Source organism: Mustela lutreola, chromosome 4 (genome assembly GCF_030435805.1).
Source record: "Mustela lutreola isolate mMusLut2 chromosome 4, mMusLut2.pri, whole genome shotgun sequence".
In the NCBI taxonomy this organism is placed as follows: domain Eukaryota; kingdom Metazoa; phylum Chordata; class Mammalia; order Carnivora; family Mustelidae; genus Mustela; species Mustela lutreola.
This window is the reverse complement of record NC_081293.1, coordinates 129,812,599-129,834,396: the sequence shown is the minus strand read 5'-3', so window position 1 is coordinate 129,834,396 and position 21,798 is coordinate 129,812,599. Positions and strand designations below refer to the sequence as shown.

General features: G+C 41.8%; 1 protein-coding gene across 1 annotated transcript; it reads right to left on the bottom strand.

Annotated features, from left to right (window-relative positions):
- Positions 1–340: 340 nt before the first annotated feature.
- On the bottom strand, positions 341–6,754 carry FZD1 (frizzled class receptor 1). The gene has a single exon (XM_059171076.1). The coding sequence runs from the start codon at positions 6,260–6,262 to the stop codon at positions 4,334–4,336; it is 1,929 nt and encodes a 642-aa protein (XP_059027059.1). The 5' UTR covers positions 6,263–6,754; the 3' UTR covers positions 341–4,333.
- Positions 6,755–21,798: the final 15,044 nt, after the last annotated feature.

The following is a 21,798-nucleotide window of genomic DNA, read 5'->3' as shown; positions in this document are numbered from 1 at the left end:
AACAGTTCAAAATATAGGTATAAGTCTTAGGAGTCACCAAAAAACTTTACCTTTTTTGGCACATACCTTGTAAGACCTCATTTCAAATGTAAGGGCCTTAAATAAAAGCCCCTGAGTTTAAGATAGTATTGCAATTCCTTTTCAGTAATATAACTAGAGAATTCTTATATGTAGCCCACAACTTACTTTGGCTCCTACAGATTAATCCTGCAAGACTTTGAAATTATTATATTCTGTATTCAAGAACACTATCACTAGCAACCACCTCAAGACATATGTAATGATCATATTTTGATTCTTATCTCTCAACCCCAGTTACACAGAATGTTACAATCAGAAATGGATCAGAGACACTCAGTGTAATGACTAGTTTCAATTAATTGCATGTACATTACATAAAATGTGGCCCATAGCCAATGGACAGATTAGAAAGCAATGAAGGTAAAAGGAGCTGGAGTTAACAGGAACACACACACCCTGAAAATATGACATCTTCAAAAAAAATTTTTTTTAAAGATTAAAACATGGTATCAGTGAAAGTGATCTGAAGTCACCCAAGGCCTGAAATGGTTTGTGGTTTAGGCAATTTTTTTCTTAATTGGCCACCAACTTCCTCACTGTGGTCTCCTTTCCTAGTTAAATGTTGGACTTCGGGAATGATGTAATTACAGCAGAAGCCTTCATTGCTCAGTGGAGACAAAAGGACCAGGACCGTAAACCCAGGCTGATAAGTGACTACCCCAAACAAACTGAAAAATCTGGTCCAGCTGTTTTTCTGGTCCAGCTGTTTTGCATATGTTCGACACTGACTGACTCTGAGAGTAAAAATAGGACTTTCTACTCCCACAAAGTTTAAGTGAAAAATGGCCTTTTTAAAAAAAATTATTAAAAAGAGCACCAGAAGGCTTTCATACTCTGTATACATTTCCTATAAAAGCTGAATCAAGCACACTGTGAGGGGGAAAATGGACTCCAACTGATAGCTAGTTTAAAAAAAAAAAAAAAAAAACAGGCAAACCAAACCATCTGAAAATACGGTTTGTCATGGAAACAGCATGCTAATGGGACTATATTCCAGGTACCTTTACAGTTTTCCAAGAAAGACTTGTTTGCCACCAGTACCGAAAGAAACAAAAGAATACATTGGCTTTCCATAGGCTACACAATTTTAAATAAGTTATTTCCTAAAAACAAAGCCTGATGGTGACTTAAAAATGACTCTTGAGGCTATTTAAATCTAGCATCAAGTTTATAGTTACATTATTATAAGGACACACACAAGAATGCCTTATATTTATTTCTTGGATTGAGACTAATAATCTTAAATTTTTTTCCTCAGAAATCATCTGATTGAAATACCTAGAGAGGAGACATCTTTTAATTTGGCCTAAGAATTGTTTTTTTAAAACGTCTACACAATAAAACCTTCTCATATCTACTATAGTAGATTAATGAAACAAAGGAAAAAGACTATAAAATTACAACTTGCTACTTAAAATTAAATGTGCTTTCAATTAGATTTAATTTTTTCATTTGCCTTAAAATAAATAGCGATAATTACTTAAAAGACAACTGCATTAATACCACAAAACTAACTCAATTGTATCAATGGTCTTCATTTTAGTTCCTTGTCATTTTACCACAAAATATTTTCATGGGAAAATTTAATATAAATATTTTTAGTCTGTAAAGGAATAAGAGACTTGTTTTCCAAAGGTATTTGAGGTTTTTCCGTCAGGCATTTTCCATTTCTTATAACCTTATTTCCATATTGTAAAATATATAAGTAAACTTTGCACCTCTATTTTATAAAAATTGTGTGTGTATACTTATATATATGTGTTTATATATGTATATATATACATGTCATATACATATCTATATGTATAAATTCTAAGAGTAGACCAACTAAATAATTTCTCTGGAAAAGGATCCTTGAACAATATAAAAATGGGGTCTTCCAAAGCAAACAACAAAAACAACCATATATACCTGACTACTGTTTAAAATGTTTATAAACACACAGTCAGTTAACCATTTATTGATTACCTATTCAAGGTTTTGGAATACCCAAGATTATGAAAAAGACAGTACCCCTAAAAAATCATGACCAAGGTGGTGCCTGATGATTTAAATAAACCTCCATATTATAAAAAGTCATGTAAATTTACCCCTTGAAAGGAAAAACAAAAAGCTTTAATATTAAAATTAGAGTTCTCTTTTTAATTATCCTCTTTAAGTAAAGAAATAATTTGGAAGCTTCTATTTTATATTGTTACTGTCATGAAAGCAGATGCTGTCTAGGAACTGGGCAATGTCTGTCGCAACACTGCAAGTAGGACACTTCTTTAAGGGCTGGTCTGAATGTTTAAGAATAGACTATTTCATTGAATTCCTGAATTTTTATACTTTGGGACTGGCTATGAGACACTATAAAATGCAAAGATAGTTCAGACAGTTCCAGCTCTATTATTTTCAGGCACAAAAACCATATAATTTTGTACAAAACTTTGATTTTTTTATTTGTGAAATTAAAAATATGGTATTTTATATATATAAACTTCTATTCCTCTATAAATATAGATGATTTTGTGATAGTGAACAGAATAAATGCATACCAAATCCAAAGACCATTGTCATTTTAGGGTATGAAAGACATAGATAAATTTAGGTCCTAAGTACTGGCATTTTGATAACTCTTAAAATTTAAAACAATACAATCAAGAGGACGGTCTTCCTCCTCTTTTTCACAGAGAACTAAAGTGAATATTTTTAAATGGCTTTGAAAGACTTACATTTGACACATTTCTGTAAATCCAAAAAGGAGCACACAGGATTCAATGCAGGAGAACTGCACACACTTTCCCTTTACCATGTGCATGCCCATATTTTGTTTATTTCAGGAGCTAACCCCATCAATTATTTCACCTCCTTTACCTCCCCAAATTTTACAAGCTTATTTTTAATGTGGATTGTTCTTCCCTCAGAATGTGTAGCTGAATAATCATCATAATATGTTGAAAGTGTACAACGTTTACATTTTAAAGTTTCTGATCTATGTCTAATTATTATTTGATTAAAAATAAGAAAGGAGCACTTCATTTGGAGGAATCCCATTACACTGATATCTCCTTCAAGTTTTCCTATTCAACTTACATCCTGCTGTCCAGTTAAGGAAAGCAGAGATCAACTCCTTAACAAAGCTTTCCAGGTGCCCTCATGTTTCCATTTTACAGAAAGGTAAAATCTAAATGCGGGCTGTCTCAGTCCTAGAGGCAGTTTGCCAGGCATCAGTATGCAATTAAAATTAACATTTTATAACCCCCATGTTCAGTCTCTCCCAACTCACACAAAGCTTTGTGCCTCTTCCCAAATCTCAGCAACCACATCTTTCCGTGATGCGGGCCAAACCCATACCAGGTTTTAGACACTAGAGAATGAAATGAGCTCATCCACCAAAAATTAAGACTTGAAAAAGTTTGGCACTGGTCATCCCACTCACCCTCTAAGCAACTTAGGTGGAAGAAGAGAGTGCCTCGGCGTTTGTAGGCCAGTGGGAAGGGAGGCTGGGAATGCCATAGCCGGAATCTAGTGGGCCTCCCTCAAAGCTAGGGGGAATGTTCTCCACAGTGGAAAAATTCAGTTTCAGATAGTCAAAGGAACAAGGCCTTCACAATCTGCCCCCTCCCCCAACAAGAGCACACCTGGGATGGGCAAAGGCCTACCCCCCTGGAGCTCTATCTAAAGAGCCCTGACGCCAAACACCGAAGGGAAAGAGGGGAGCAGAAAGAGGAGGCGGAAAGTAACCTGGGCCGCTCAGCCCCAGACGCACCCGACCGCTGCAGGGAGGGGCGCGCCAGAACAGCGGGAGCACCTCGAGCTCCTGTTTTACCTCTGCAGTACTTGGAAAAGGGAAAGAAGGAAAGCCTCAAAAGGTTAAACAGCCCTAATTAATTAAAATTTAAACAAAACCAAAAAGGGAGGGGGAGAAAGAAAAAGAAAAACGCGTGATCGGTCATTTAAATACAAATATACTTACAAAAATCTTACACAGGCTATTTACAATCATAAAAGCGTACAGTCCTGGTACCAGAGTGTGAGAACGAGAGAGGTCTGTCCGTCCCCCCTGCTGTAGTTGGGCCCTCCAGTCCGTTTGCCCCCAGGGACGGAAGCTTTTGCAGGAGCTGGGTAGTTAAAAGGAGCCTGCGAAAAGTGAATGGCTAGTGAGGAAGCCTCAAGTAGCCAGGTTTGGCAAGGTTTCCACGGGGCCAGCTTTACAGGGGTGGCTAGGACGAAGCCGACGACGACTGGGAATGGGCTGAGTCCCCGGGTCTCAGACGGTGGTTTCTCCCTGTTTGCTGTTGGTGAGCCTGGTATAGAACTTCCTCCAGGAGTTGAGGGTCTTGCCGGACCAGATCCAGAAGCCTGACGTGATGCCCACGATCAGCGTCATAAGGTACTTGATCATGAAGACTGTGAAGTCTGGGCTCATGGGCGGGTGCGGCGGGGCGCCTCCACCCCCCTGGAGGTGGGGGCAGGGGATGGCATAGCTCTTGCAACTCTGGGCCACCCAGCTGCGCTCCCACTGGTCCCGGAAGGCCTGCTCGTAGAAGTAGCAGGCGATGACGATAGTGGCTGGCACCGTGTAAAGCACGCTGAAAACGCCGATGCGCACCATGAGCTTCTCCAGCTTCTCGGTCTTGGTGCCGTCGTGCTTCATGATGGTACGAATGCGGAAGAGGGACACGAAGCCGGCCAGCAGGAAAGACGTACCGATGAACAAGTACACGAAGAGCGGCGCCAGCACGAAGCCGCGCAGCGCGTCCACATTGTTGAGCCCCACGAAGCACACCCCGCTCAGCACGTCGCCATCCACCTGGCCCAGCGCCAGGATGGTGATGGTCTTGATGGCCGGCACGGCCCAGGCGGCCAGGTGAAAATACTGAGAGTTAGCCTCAATGGCTTCGTGACCCCACTTCATCCCCGCTGCCAGGAACCAGGTGAGCGACAGAATCACCCACCAGATGGAGCTGGCCATGCTAAAGAAGTAGAGCATCATGAAGAGGATGGTGCAGCCCTCCTTCTTGGTGCCCTGCGCCACTGTGCGCGCCCCATCCTCGGAGAACTTGTCGTTACACACCACTCGGTCCTCCAGCAGGAAGCCGGCGATGTAGGCCACGGCCACTGCCGTGTAGCAGCCAGACAAGAAGATGATGGGCCGCTCCGGATAGCTGAAGCGCCGCATGTCCACCAGATACGTAAGTACCGTGAAGAGCGTGGAGGCGCAGCACAGCACTGACCAGATGCCGATCCAGGTGCGCGAGAAGCGCAGCTCCTCGGGCCCAAAGTACATGAGCCCGTACACCTTGGTCGGTTCACAGGGCGCTCCGCAGTCTTTCTCCCCCAGGAAGTGGTAGTTGAGGTAGGAGGGCACCTTGAGGGCGCGCGGGCACGAAAACTTGCCTCGCTCCGACGCGCCGGCGCCCCCCGGAAAGCCGCCGCCACGGTGCCCCCCGCTGCCGTGCTGAGGGTTGCTGGTCCAAAACTCCGGCAGCAACGAGGGCGTCGGGGTGCCCTTGTCCGACGTGTTCTGGCCCACGCACAGCTCGCCCGCGCCGTGCACCGGGAACTTCTCACACTTGAGCGTGTCCGGCCACTGGAAGCCGAACTTGTTCATGAGCGCCTCGCAGCCCTGGCGCGCGCGCTCACATAGGGAGCGGCAGGGCGGCAGAGCCTGCTCCAGCACCGTGCACACGGGCGCGTACATGGAGCACAGAAAGAATTTGAGTTCCGCCGAGCACTGCACCTTCACCAAGGGGTAGAACTGGTGTACCTCGAGGCCCGCATCCTCTTGGTTCGTGTGGCCCAAAAGGTTGGGCATGATGGTCTGGTTGTACGCAATGTCCGTGCACAGCGGGATGGAGATGGGCTGGCAGTAGCCGTGGTCCGGGATGGAGATGCCCCTCTCGCCGTTGTACTGTTGCCCGCTCTGCTGCTGCTGAGGCGGCGGCGGCGGGGGCTGCTGCCCCAGCCCGGGCCCTTGGCCCACCGCCTGCCCCCGGACCCCCAGTAGCAGCGGAGCCTCCAGCAGCCAAAGCAGAAGCAAGAGCCGGCGCGCCAAGCGTCCAGAGCCAGCTGGGGGACGGCGGCAGCAGCCGCTCCCCTCCGCCACCCGTCCAGCCGGGAATGCCCCGGCATAAAGTTCCCAGCTCGCGCGGCCGCGGGCGGCCCGGGACTTCTTAGGCGCCTCCTCTTCAGCCATACTTTCTCGGCTCCTTTCTTGGCGCCGCCCGGCTGGGGCTGGCAGTGGCGCAGCCGGCAGAGGTTCCCCCTGCGGCCAGAGAGATATCTTCCGTGCCGGTGCCCTCCGTCGAGTCTGAGCCGCGCTCAGCCCGCTCCCCCGGTTCCCGCTCCGCGTCCCGCAGCCGCCGCCGCCGCGGAAACTTGCGATTCATGAAGCGTGGGCGGCGGGGAGAGCCCGGGTGGCTCCGGCGGCCGGGGTCGCGTCCCGCCTTCCTGGCCCTCGGCTCGCTTGTTCCCGGCTGGCCGCGCAGCGCTAGTGGCCGCGGCCCGGTAGAGCGCGCAACTCTCCGCAGCCCAGTGGCCTCGACTCCCCCCTGCGCCTCCGCCTCCTTCTCCGCCGCCGCCGCCTGACCATTTGTGTCAATCCCTCAACTCGCTCGCTCTCATCTCTCGCGCGCGCCCTCGGACCGGTTTCCAGGCGCCCCGCAGTCTGTCTTTCACCAGGAGGGAGGAGCCTTGAAACCGACGCGGAACTGGAGGCTCAGGGACCGTCGCCCAATCGCGGCACTGGCTTCCCGGCGCAAAGGGCGCCCGCTGCCTGCCTCCCTTAGCGAAAGCCGGCGGCGGGCGGGAGGAGGTGGGGGCGGGAGCAGGAGGAAGTAGTAGTGGTGGCAGAGGCACCGCTCGGGCACAAAGAGTGGGTTTGCTATGAAGCGGGACAGGCTTGGTTGCTTTTCCTTTTGCCGAAGAAAGGGCGAGGACTAGTAGGAGAATGGTCCCATATGCTGTTGGAGATAATGAATAGGAGTCGGCGAAGCCCGGAACTTAGCTTTTCTTTTCTTCTATCCATTTTCTTGTTTTAAAATACTGCTCTTAACGCTGGTTACCAACAGCAAACCGAGCGCAGCGATCAGAACAGATGCTTTTGACTTAAGGAGCGCACGGCTTCCTTTAAGTTTATGTCTGTCAAGGTTTTGTTTAAAATATGACTCTGATACGTCCTAGAGCTCTAGCCTGGGCTTGGCGGGCTTTGGATGCGCCATTTCCCCAAGAAGTTCACAGAATTGCTGTCAAATGAAGGACAACAACAAAACACAAACACAAACTTTGACGGAATGGAAAGAGTAAAACCAGATGCGCCGTCCGCTATTATCTTTCTTGTAGTCTTTTTCTCCTGTTAAATCAAGTCAGAAACAGAAGCAAAGGGAGAGTATTAAATACTCAGAAAATCTAGAGAACCCGACGACCTCTCTTCAGGAGCGTCCTCGCTGCCGGAGGCCGAAGGAGTGCATCACCAGCGAAAAGCCTGGGCTTTGGGGAAGCTTTAGGAGCCTTCCGAAACCCGGGGACGCCCATGGCGCAGAGCCGCTCCTGGGAGTGTCAGACCTGGGCGAGTTAGGAGCCACAAGCTGGGCTGCAGTAGCGTGGTGGTCTTCCACCGGTATGCGGAGCTGGGGATGCCAGTTTAACAAACAATACAGCGAAGTCTGAAAGGAATAGAGCTAACTGCACGTTCCCTTCCTAATTCCAAACAACACGATCCATCATCTCAGCCTGCTTACATTCTTGTTTTCCGCCTACGGTTTTTTTTTTTTTTTTTAAATGATGCTTTAACGAGGTGACTCAGTTTTATCAATAAAGTGCCATTGTATTATTAAATTCCACCTAGAATTTGTTGGCCTATGATTAGACTCTCAGGATACTTTTCTACGTTATTTTCTATCTTTTGTGTATCCATTCATTTGTTTAATATACACTTGGGAAGCACCTCTTATGCTATAAGCAATATTAGGTAGTAGAATAGAAAGATATGAAAGACATGGTCCAGATTTACAGGAGGACAAAGTGCGGTGGGGCATAGAAAGGTAGATCAGCCTGTCGTCCATGTCAACGCTGAATGAGCACGTGCACACAGCTAGCCAGTGCAAATGGGTGAAAAGTGTTCTGATAGAGAGGTGGGTGGAAGATACAAAAGACAGAGAAGCTCTGAAATACTTAAATTGCTGAAGGGAGTGGGGGGTGAGGAGTGAGTGTGCCTGAGTTATCCTAAGGAAGGCAGGAGAAAGTTTTAGTCCATGCTGAAAAGTTTGGGCTGAATGATATACAGACAATAGGGAGGTATTGAGGGTCACTTTCTCCCATGTACCAGGGCTGGGACTGGTGGTTTGGGGGTGGTGGCCAGAATGACTGTGAAAGATGGAACCTGGGGCACTCTGTCATTGGGAAGCTTGAACATTAGTCTAGACATAAAGGTCACTTTACTTGAGATGGGTAGTACTCATACCACATACTAACAGGGCACTGTGAATTTCATCACCAAGCATGTTGGTATCTCTCAAGAATGTGCAGTCATATCTTTATCTCTTAAACCAAAATGACATCTGTTTGTCTCAGATACATATATTATTGTTTTTCAAGTATTCATGGATATAGTAAATTCATAAAATATGTATTTGTTTTCAAGTATTTCCTGGTTCCTAAAATTTTTTAAAAGAAAATGCAACAGGTACTAAATGTACAACACGCGTCATATGTGAGTGTGTGTATGTGTATTGATAATGATTCATGAAAAATTTTGATATTGCTCTCTGAGATCTTTTGAGCACTCATAGTCCATATTGTTCATTTTGCCTTCCAGTACCTGGCCTACCAGTCTCCCAGTGACACTTTTTCTCTAGCCTCTGCCCTGATGCTCATTCTTCTGCTGATAGTATCCCATGCTTAGAAACTTTACCAAGACCTCTCCCTTCTACCATTCCTCTCTTGTAAAGTCCTATCATGTGTTCCATTCTCTCAAGGTCATTCTTGGTGACTGGCTGGGTGAAAAGTGAATCAACTCTAATGTGTTAGTCACGAGGAAGCATCACATACCTTAAACATCCAGCAACACTACTGCTCCGAACCCTCTTCTCCCCTCACTAGATGGGGGATAGGGAATAAGGCAGAGTGTTCAGTTCTATTCCTCAGAGTAGGTGACACTCTCCTACTTCAAAAGTTGTTCTACTGAAATTCTTAAGCTTATTTTACCTTCCACTGGACAGTGAGGTTTACTAGGGAGGAGGCTCAGAAATGCTATCAGAATTTTAAAAAAAGAGAGAGAGGGAGAGAGAGAGGAGAAAAAGTCTTTCTTGGTAGATCATGGAACTGGCATCACCTAGGAACTAGTTGACTTTCTCGGGTTTATAATGAAAAATACTAGACCCAGAAATGTTAAGGGACAAAATTCCGGTAACTGGCCTTATTTGGTTTGAATTTCATTAGGTGCTTATTTTAGCCCTTTCTATGTTCTTCTGAGTAGTTACAATTCTTTTAATTTTTTTTTTTTTAAAGTCAGGTTTTTTCAGCTCCCTCTCAATGGATTGTGTATAAAAAGATCTTGTAAAACTAAAAAAGGAAATCTTTTCCTGAGAGTTGTCTTCCAAAGTTAAAAAAAAAAAACAAAAAACCCTACATTTTCTATTTATTTTATACCAATCCAGTATTTCATTTACTAAACCTATGTGGTACTGAGGAAGCTATTAAAATCAAGAACAGTTCAGAGTTGGAACTAATGACAGTGTTATGGAAAGTCTTTTGGGGAGGTGATGCAGGCTGTGGATAACAAAATGTTAGAAGAGAAATATGAGCAGCATATTTTTACTTTAATCTAAAATATATTCTTTTCTCAGGATGTGGAAACGTTTGAGATCCACAGATTTAAAAATGACTAAATAAGTATAAACTATTATGAACTTTGTAATAAAAATATTTCAATTAGGCAATAACTATAAACATAACCCAGTTCCTCCTTGATATTGGTGCTTCAAGCTTCAGACTCTGTCAAGTTTTCTTATATCAAAGATCTTGTTTTATCAGGCCTTTCCCAAATCTTCTGAAGTTTTTCCAGACTGCTTAGGTCAGGCTGAATGGGGATAATTACCAGGGCTAGAGATCCAGTTCCAATTACATACAGTTGAGTGCACATGGACACGCAAGCACTTAGGTGAACACTCCACAAGCAACCTGGCGGACCTTGAACTTTTAGGTGAGTTGTTTTGTGCTGGCTTGTGGGTGGCAGGCTTGAAGCATCTTTGTTGAATAACATGGAGTAAGATTATATTTTTGAGCATCTATCGTATGTATCTAGCATTGATTTTCTTCATGTACACTATATACACTACCTTTTGTCACTTAAATTTTACCACTCTGTGAGGTAAGGTACTAATTATTATCTTCTTTTAATAGATAAAGAGTCTAATGCTCAAAGTAGTTAAACAACATGTCTAAGGTTCTATAGCTGATAAGAACCAGAGTCAGGCCTTGTATCTGACCCACAGTCTATGAACTTCCATTGAGTAACAGAATGTGAACACGTCTACTCCTAAAACTTACAGAAGAAAATGCGGCTTCTGAGGTGTGCAGATCATGGTGATTCTTCAGTATTTAACATAGTTTTTATGCCAGGATAATAGGGGTAATACCACTGGGACTCAGAATGTAAATATTTTGCTGGACACTCATGTTCTATAAAATGCAGTTTGAGAAATGCTGTGTTAGACCTAATATAGTTTGAAACTATAAGATTTGACTCTCACCTGGGTATCTCACCTGTCAGGAGTAGTTCACTCTTTTCTTTAAATTACTAGTGACGGGATATTGATTGGTTAGGGAGATGAGAGTGATAGAGAAAACTGCGACTATGCCATTCCCTCTGACCTGCGACCTGCGAGGCATTACCTAGGAATCTATCATATGGCCGGCCTTTGCAGAGACACTGGAAGTTAGAGACGCTGCCTAAGCTTTCATACCAGAACTCTACCTTATTCCTTCTTGAATTTCAACCCAGGAATTCCTGCATAAACTAATACTTATCTTCCCAAACATATGTATTCTCTTGCAACAATTCTAAAACTAAGTGACTTCTCTTTTTTTCCTTCATTCTTACACAAATCTTTTCTTAACAGTGGTGTGGCAGTTTTTCTATTCATTTATACACAGAGACTCAATTTATAAACTCTCTTTCAAAGGTCAATCTTTAAAAAAATATATATATAGCTTTTCCTAAAACAACTTCTCAAAAGAGAAAATCAGTTTGATTATCTTGCCTTTATCTTACAGGGCACTCATAGCAAGATCCTAAACTGACTTATATTTTGAGAGTCAGTTCTAATTTGTTAGAATATACATTTTAAACATGGTAACTCAAAAATGTAATATAGCAGACTCAAAAATTTAGTATATTCAGTAGTTCTAAATATGAATCGTTGATTATTTGTACACAAATCTCACAAAACACATTTGAAAAAAAAATTACAAGTATAGAAGGAAAGAGTAATCCCCATCACTAAATTATCATCAACAAGGTAGGATAATAATTACCCAAATTTGTCCTGTAAGTCAAAGATTAAACTATAAAAGAAGACTTTGCTCAATATATTACTTTAGTCTCAGTTTCTCCAAAGACTAGATGCAAAGAACTATCTCTTGACTCTGCTTTAATTAGTCTGTTGTCATTAGGCAATTAGAAATAGCGTAGTCTGGGAAAACTTTTGCAAAACATATAGGCATTTGTATTGGATTTAAAATGTAGTCCTTCTGTGAGGCCCTGGGCAAGAAATGTAGATGATCCCTTATAAATTAAAAACTTATGTTTCTTGAGCTGAAAGAGGCCCCTCTGATTGGCTAAAAAGTGGGGAGAAGAGTTTGGAACCATTTTGGTGCGGAAAGAAGTTTTTAAGAGAACAAGTAAAACTTGTGCCTCTGTAAGCAAGTCTTCCAGCTCTCATTTCTTGACAAATGGACATGTTTTTGTGTATGGGGGAAATAATGTTGTGCATCTTTAAAAACCACAGTGTTATCAAATTATTTTTCATTTGTTTATTTGTTTTTTGTCTTAACCTGAAATCTTCTGGCCAAAGGTAACATGGAAGTCAATCCATGGTTTCTAAAGTATTCATACAAATTCTTAAAATAACATCTTTGGGACCATGATTAAGAACAAATGGAACATGCAACCAGGCATTTCATTTCAGATCTGACAACATTTCTTTGGCCAGAGGTAAAGGAAAGCACCAGGCTATTCGTACTTTATTAGAGATCTAAAGCTAAAAAGATCCTAATACTTGAAAAAAAATAAAAGAAAGAATGCATTTTTTCCCATGAAAGTTGTCATTGCATCATAGAACCTGACTTAATCTTCACAACAATGCTGATGCAGATAGCAAGATGCTGAGCTTCAGTTAGGAAGCAGAAATGAAAGCTTAAGACATTGCCTTGCTCGGGAAGCCCTGGGTGGCTCAGTGAGCTGAGTGTCCACACTTTGGCTCAGGTCATGATCTCACAGTCCTGGCATCAAGCCCCCACATGGAGTCGTGCAACACTGAACCCAGATCCCTGAGCCCCAGGCCCCTAGCTCAGCGGGGAGTCTGCTTCCCCCCCTCTCCTTCCTCCCTACTCAAGCTCTCTCTGTCTCTCTCAAATAAATAAAATCTTAAAAAAAAAAATGCATTGCCTTGTTCACACTGTCAGTGGGGAAACCAGAATTCAAATGCAGTGACCACCTGCATTACCACAGCAGCATGCCAAGGGAAACAAGATAAATTTCCTGGCTTTTGTAACCAAATTAAAGAAAATTCATTACGGAATACTGCCCAAGAAACTAGCTCTAAGACAGTTATTTCGATGTTTTAGTATAAAGGATATCAAACACCATAGGGCAATGTCAGGTGGCCATTTCCAATATTCATCCATAATAAAACCAAGATATAACAACGTGTCTTAGGTGCTGGAAGGTGTTCCTGTAAGGAGAAGAGAAAAAAAAGACTAAAAATATAGCTTTCTTGTGATCTGATTTAATGGGGTACACCCCTAGGGGATGTACTTGCCATTCTTACATTTTTCTGCATCAGAAGAAAGGTCTGGACATTGGAGTATTCTTCAGGGATGGGTTAAAAAGCCCTTCTTTTATCTTAGTGAGTTTTCTGCTTTCCTGAGCCTCAGTTCCCTCATTTATAAAATCAGGGTGATAATCTAAAGGGGTATTGTGTATCTTGCTGGCTTTCATATTCTGTAATTCTGATCACAACAGAGAGGTATGCATATTTACATTTAAAAGTCAGAATATTAATCAATAGGCAGGTGCATTTGATAAAACTGCCTCAGCATATTGATCTGAGGAATCTCTGCATTATTGATCTGATAGGTTGGGATGCAATCGGGGTCTGTTTAAACCAAGGGCTCTTCTTTTCAGCTTTCATTTCCCCTCAGCTCTCTCAAGAACAGAAGTAAGTGAAGTCTCTGCTACACGGCCTAGTGTACTTCCCCTCGGGGCTTCGCGGTCTGTGGAGTTTATATGGCATTCTGTTTGCTGCCAGCCCTTCCGATTAACACAGGCATCCTAGCTTAGAAAAGAGAAAACTTTGCCATCATTAAGAATTGATAGATATCTGGAAAGTATGCACAACAGACCAAGATCAGAACTAATGATTTTGATATAGTTAATTTTCTCTTTACCCCATGATTACCCCTAAATCCATCATTTTCTAAATGTGCCATATAACTCTTGCTATGTAACAAACCACCCCAAATGTGGTGGCATAAAATGATGGCCATTCTATTGTGTTCATGATTCATGGACTCAGGAACTTGGACAGGGACAGTGGGAATGATTTATCTATACACCATGAAACGGGGAGACTCAGCTAGGAGGACTCCAACGCTAGGGGGTGACTCAAGCAGTTGAGGGCTGGAGCAGTTGGGACTAGAGCATCTACTTCCAAAACGCCTGACCCCGAGGCAGGGATGGCTGGGCTCTGGTGTGACTGTCAGCTAGTGATACAAGTCACCTCTCCAAGTGTGGAAGCCTTCCAGTAGTCAGACTTGGTACAGGGCAGTGCAATGTTCCAGCAAATGAGGCAGAAGGTGCAGGTTCTTTCATGACAACTTTGGAAGCCACACAGTGTCATTTCCGACATGTTCTAACAGTCAAAGCAGTCACAAGCCTGATCAGATTCAAATGGAAGGGATATTGATACCACTTCAAGGGGAATGGTGTCAAAAGATTTGTAGCAATTTTTATAAAAACCTGCCAGATGAAGAATCTATAAAATAATTTTATTTTATATTCCAGGGTTAAAGATAGTTACAATAATAACATTTACTGAGTACTTATTATGTGCTAACTATATCTCACATCCATTATCTGAGGGATGTCCTACTATTATCTTCATTTCACAGAAGAGGGAAATGAAGCTCAGAGAGAATTAGGAGCTAGTCACACCCTAACGAACAGGTGAAGGGAGATCTGAACCATGGCTCTCTGCTTATAGACTACAGGAGCTTAACCACCCCGCTGTATAATTCCTCCTTAGCTAAGTATACGGTAAAGCTTTTTAAGAACAGTTATACACAAATTTTAAAGCTATAGGCCCACACCAATACTTGAAAAAAAAATATTGCAGATAAAATTGCTATTAAAACAGATTTTTTGGTCTCAGACTCAGCAACTGAACAAAATGTCTCACCTCTACAGAGACACCTGTACATAGGCAAAGTAGTTCCTGACAGGATTGGACAAGCTCAAACTGGTAGAGCTGGAACCTTCCCCAAGAAGAATGGAGTGAGTCATGAGGCCTGAGGGTTTACTATATTAAGGCCCCCCACCCCCCTCATAGGGAGGGAGAAGGAGAGGAGGACCAGGCTTTTGTCTTTGACTCTTAGTTAGATATCGTTCCAAAGTTCAGAGTCAGTTTTGCATCAAGCATTGGGCTGTTATCAAGACATATTTTAATGCAAAATTGTTTCATCTTTTAGGGCAATTAGAAAGCAGACAGCTTAACTATAGAAGTAAAAAGCTCCTATTTTTTTAACTCTAGACCTAGCTATCTAGCAGGTTCATGTTCTAAAAAAAAAAAAGAAAGAAAAATGACAAAAAGACACACCTCTGTGATGAATTAAAAACCTGTGTTCTGCAGGAATTCTTACCAGACTACCCCAGCATGCAGCTAAGCTAGTGTTACCCTTGTGACACTAGCTAGGAAGTGCTAAGAGCTTGGGAAGTAGGGGGCAATCCTAGAACTCTGTGTGGTTTTAGAGCCACGATGGATACTGAAATTTCAACTCTGCCAGCCCTGCTTCCAGGGAATTGTTGCAGACAGGAAATGAGCCCGCCTCTGGCCCCTCGCTTCCATCCACCTCCAGCTGCTTTCCCTGCTGCAAATGGCTGTCACGGCTGCTGCATGCTCACAGCCTGACCACCAGAGACTCTGCCAGCCTTGTTCCTGCTGCCAAGCTGCCCTCTCACCAGTCTGTCTGTGATGGGCCACCCTGCCCTGCAGCATCCACTGGTTCACAGAGCTACCATCCCCCTCTCCTGCACTGCCTAAATTTAGAAATATTTTACCATCTATAGTAAGAAAGCTCCATCAGCTAATCTTGGCATCCAAAGGTAAACAGGGTCTTTGTACTTAATTCTTTTGCCATCAGATAATATAGGATGTCTTGCAAAGGTCGAGCTGTGTGACTGCCTGAGTAAGCCAATCAAGAGCTTCTACTCAAAGCATTTCTCACTCACATGGAATTGAAACCCACAAAGGTCTTAAGCCTCCTGTTCGAAACATAGTGTAATCTCTTCCGAAGGAGCTTCATCAGGTTTGAATTTCCACTTATTTCCATTCAATATGTATTTATGGAGCACTTTCCAAGCACTCTGCTTGGTGTTCAAGATACAACACCAAACAAGGCAGACATCTATCCTGCTATATATAGAGAGCTTTTATTCTAGCACTGGAAAGGACAGAGTATACAGTATACTGTATAGTAAGTATACAGGTATACTTACACCTCTCATTATACATGCATACATGAGTTCACTGCAGTTGCTATAAATTATGTTAAGTCTTTGGTTGGGAACTACAGATAACTCTGGATAGCTTCATCAAAGAAAGGGATACATGGGAAGGTCACAGAGATGCCTAACAGGATCCAAGGAGGAGATGATTAAGCAGGCATCAAATTAGCTCTACCTCTTTAGTAGGAGTTTATGGATTTCCCTTCTGATGTGCTTCATTAATGTGACTTAGTTATCAAAACTCCAAGTCTTTCAGTTCAAAAGGGAATGTCTTTTATCCATATTGAGTGTAGCGTCTGTTCCCGGACTAGCTGATCAGGACCGGGGAAGCTGTTCTTCTGGTACAGACATGGTTGTTGGGGGTCACCCCTGAATAATGGGTTAAGATCCCAGAGGTGAGGCAGTTCTGCAAAATAATTTATACAACAGAAGTAGGAATTACTGCAAGAACCTCTGACCTAATTTTGGGAAGTGGGTAGGCCCAAAGAAAATTTCACTATGGATGAGAAATATAAACCCATTAGCTAAAGGGTGAAGAGGAGTTAGCCAAGCCAAAAGGGAAAGTGTGGGAAGGAGAGAGAGTAAAGAGGAATGGTGCAAAAACTAAGAGGTAAGAAGGAGCAAGACCTATCTGAGGACCCATGAGAAGGCTGGATTACTGCCAACAGTATATTTGAATTCTGGTGGACTGGTAGCCTTATCTTGAGCCCCACATCTCCTTCATTAGCCTTCCCAAATAGCCAGTGGAACTCCTGGTGGCCAGTAAGGTCCCTGCTGAGTTCCTGGGCAAGGTTCTTCTCTGTTGTGCATAATAGAGCTTGTTGAAACCTCTGATTTATGGTTGCTTTTGTCTTCCATAAATACTCATCTTCTTTACAGAAATGTATTGGTTTTTCTTTTTGGAAAAGAAAGGTTGATTAAAATTCACATTACCTATTTTCTCTAGATTTTAGAGATATGCCACCTGATCTTTGTATCTATAAAACAGACCTATATAAATTCTACCTGGATTTTAAACATTTTTTTAAAAACAGCTCTTGAATTTTAAAATTCAAATTATAAAATTAATAATTAATTAATAATAATTAATTAATTAATAATTAATAATTATATTTGCTTATATTTATAAATTTATATTTATAAATTAAATTTATAATTGAATTTAAAATTCAGTTATAAAACTGCTGTCTATTAACCTAAGGTCAAAAATTGAGCTATTTTGTTCTTTTGGGGAAAGAGTAACCACTAGGAGTTACATAAGATGATCTGACCCAGATTTGTTAACACTTTAAGGAATTCCAAATAGCTGCTGTGATAGCTGTGGTGATTTGAGCAAATGTGGAGGTCTGCAGGGGTTAAAGATAACCACAAACTCCTTGCTGTTCCTTGAATTAAGTGATGGAGTCTATTTCCCCTCTCCTTGAATCTTAATTGGTCCAGAGATTGACTTTGACCAGCAGTATAACACAGAGGGAGTGACACTGTGCTTAGTTTTAAGCTTAAGCCTTCAAGGGCAGGCAGTTTCTGTCTCTGTGATCTTGGAAGCCAGGTGCAATGCTGTCAAGAAGCTCCAGGATTACTGAAAGTTGAGAGGGAACACAGGAAGGTCTTGGAGCTGAGGCACCATCATGTGCATTCAAGAGCCCCTCCTGAGTGATCTCAGTTATACCCTGTGAGCAGAAGAACTGCCCAGCTGAGCCCAGTCAACCCACAGAATTGTAAGAAATGTTACGTTTTTGTTGTTTTGAGCCATTCAGCTTTGGAGTGATTGGTTATGTAGCAATAGACACCGAAGAGATTCCATATGGATTTCTTTTCTATTTTCTATTATCTATTTTCTTTCTAATTCTTTTCTATTATCTATTTTCTATTGAACTTTGTGTTACTATTGTTTTTGTCTGTTTGTTTGGGGGCCCTTTTAAAGGCATTTTATTTTACTAATGCTTTTTTATTGTTTTACTTCCAATCAATAACAAAACATCATATAGCGAAAAAAATAAATCTTCCCCTCACTCCTTCCTCTAGTCTCCCAGTTTCACTCCCAGAGGCAACCACTTTTGAAAGTTCCTTAGGTTTTTAAATATAATCACAACCATTGTGCGCTTTTCCCCATTTCTTTTCTTTTTACATGTAGATGGTAAGTTACCATACACATGGCTTCACACCTTCCTCTCATCCCTTCCCACTGTACTCTACGCACATAGAGTTACCTCATTCTTTTTAATGGCTACATATTATTCTACTGCATGATTCACCACAATTTATTTAACAGTTCACTATTCATGGGTGTTTCCTTCTAATCATGTATTACAAATAAAGCTGCAAAAAAAAAAATCATCCTGGATCTATATCATTTTGTACATGTGTAAGAACAAGAATATGTTACTAAAAATGAAATTATTGGGGCAAAGTTTATGCATATTTTAATTTTTATAGCTTTTTCCAAATTGTTCTCCATATGAGTAGTACCAAATTATACTCTCACCAGCAAAAAGTAAGAATAGCTGTACTCCTACGCATTGTTTAATACATCTAGACCAAAGTCTTTTATTGTTATAATTTTTCAGTTGATTCTCTAAGATGTTCTCCTCCCCTTTACTAACTTATATTTTATTTTATTTTTAGAGAGTTGACCTTTATTTTTAAAGATTTTTTTTTAAATCTTTTTTTTTTTTTGACAGAGATCACAGGTAGGCAGAGAGGCAGGCAGAGAGAGAGGAAGGGAGGCAGGATCCCTGCTTGAGCAGTGAGCCTGATGCGGGCCTTGATCCCAGGATCCTGGGATCATGACCTGAGCTGAAGGCAGAGGCTTTAACCCACTGAGCCACCCAGGTGCCCCTATGTTATATTTTATTTATTTCTCTTATCTAAATGTGTTGGCAAGTACTTTTAGAATAATATTAAATAATACTGGTGTTCCTAATTAAGCATAATTGTTCTCTTCTTGATCTAATGAGAATTCTTCTACTGTTTTCCCATTAGGGATAAAGTTGACATTTGAGATGAGAGACATTTATTTTATCATGTTAAGGAAACACTATCCACCCATTCCTAATATTGAAACTTGTGTGAAGGGATGTTAAGATTTTATCAAATTTCAACATCTGTAGGATAATCATATGAGTTTTGTCTCCTTCAGTCTATAAATATGGTAAATTATATTAATAAATTCCCTAATACTGAGATATCCTTCCACTCTCCGAGTAAGCCTCATACACTTGGTCATGGTGTATTAGTCTTTTCATATTTTCCTGTTTCCTGTTTGCTAAAATTTTTATTTAGGGCATTCAATTTTTTATTTTTAAATAAAATCAATCTGTTATTTCAAAGGAAACGTGACAAAATATTCCCTCAGACACAAGGGTAGTAACAATGTGATGGATAAACCACCAAAGGAGGAATTCTAGGAAAGGATAAAATATTGAGGACTAAATTTTGGAGAATACTTGTGTTTTAGGGTAGGGAGAGGAATGCGAGTAAATGGAACAAACTGCAAAAAGACAAAAGTCAGGCTTTATTGTCCTAGGAGCCAGCAAAGAGAGTGTGCCACGAAGAACAGGAAGGTGCAGAGGAACTGAAAGGGCTTAAATCTCTTGGCGGATAATGGGAAATGTTCTAGGGAAGAGAGAAAGGCTGAGGCACACAGTGGCATGGGAACATCAGGGAGAATGTTTCTGACTGAGGGAGTGATGTTCTCAAGAAGAGGGACTTGGGAGAAAAAAACAGAAAATCCTGAGGTGGTGTTAAGAACAACCAAAGAAACTCACATCAGACAACTAGATTCTAGTCAAGTGGAAGTAAAGATCTTATGCAGAGGAGGAGAGAAGCCAATGCCCACAATACTGACCTATTTGGAAGAATATCAATAATAAATAAAATAATAAATGGGTCTGCTAAGTATAAGAAATCTGAAATAACAAGTGATAATTCACTGCAATTGTCCCAGAAACCAGTTGAGAAAAATAAGCAATCTTCTACAGAAGACATTTGATAGAGAAAGTAAAAGTTGACAGTTAGACCTCCAGGGTCCAAAGCCCAGCCCATATAGCACTCATTTGAGTGAACTGCCTTTTCATTCCTTCCTTAGTGAACTAATTCTTCACCACTGCAGTGGTGAAGGGGACAAAGAACACATTCCTGAAACAAGGGAGACCTAGACCTTCCCTTCATTCAGGCAATGGGCAGCGTCGGGGTGAGTAAGCAAGTACAAATCCCAGGTCTGGTAGGAGTAAACACACAGGAGCCCTTCTTTTGATGACCCTGGAAAGTCTATTTCATGTTCTCTCAAACAGGAAAAGGTAGCTAAATGTGGAAATCACTAAATGTTCTCAAGTGTCCTGTCTGTAATCCCAAGTAGGAATTGTTCTGATTTTTATTGGCTTAAATGCCCAATTTTAGCAATGATATCACCAGAAGCTATTTAGCTTCATGTGAGATGAGATAATTTATAGGGTTTATTAACTTATGACACTGGACATATTTTGCTCCTGTAGCTCATTTGCTCGGTGACTTTGGGCAAGTTTATTTAATGACACTGAACCTCAGTTTCTCATCTGTAAAATGGTGCTTATAAAAATTGCTTCCCTGATTATCTCACTGGCTGTTGTGTAAGGATCAGATGAGATAATGAATATACAGAACACAATGAAAACCCTCTCCAAATGAAAGGTATATTGCATAAGTCATCTCTGAGAAATAGTTTTGCTTACTTCCCAATCCTGGGATGAACTGGTGGAAGAATTTCACTCTTCTTCCTTTTCCAAAGCACAAAAAAAAAAAAAAAAAAAAATTCCTTTTCTTCTAAAGTTGTGGGAGGTGCCCTGAGAGACTCTGAGTGGCAAGGATTGATGACTGGTACAGATGAAAGCCCTCTTTTCTAGCCATTCTGCTAGAGTACCAACTGGTCATCCATTTAGAATTATAGGCACAGTTGGGGTGAGGGCAGAATCATTGGCTAGATGAGAATATTATGCCCAGAATTAGAATTAAGAGGATAACTACTGACAGAAAACTAGCAATGCAAAGGAAAACAAAACAAAACAAAAAACAACTTTGGCATGACAGAGAGCGAGACATAGTGCATTTTCAAACAAATAACTATTAAAAACTTGAGGGCAGCAGAAAGTTCACTTTAAAGGCATGAACTCAGAAACCAGATTGAGTGGATTTGAATCCCAGTGCTGCCACAGTCCCACAGCTGTGGGACATTTGGGCAAGTTGTCTTGGCTTCCTTACTTTCCTTCCCTGTACAATGAGGAACGTAATGGTACTTAGAAATTTACAAAGCACTTGGAACAGTGCCTGGTACAAAAAGATTTATTAAATAAATTATCTGGCAGATGGTATTTAGTATTTCAGACTCCAGCATTGGACCTCTATGTTTGTTTGCTAGTTCAAGAAGGCACACATCGTTGATTCCACACAGAATGCAAAGTTTAAAGAGCCTATGAGTTTACAGACCTAAATGTAAATATTTCCAGAGACATTTCCTACATTTGGTGTGAAACCCAGACACAAATATATTACAGATACTTTCTTCAGACAACATCAAACTGGGTTTGAGATCTGTGATCTCAGAACTACTCTCAGGCTGGGCAATGCATTTAACCTCTTCACGTCTCGGCTACTCTCTCTATAGCAATGCAATAAAAAAATGCTTGCTTCACAAGGGTGTCATGAAGATGAAATGAGATAACATTTGTAAAATGCTTAGTGCTTGCCCGGAGAGG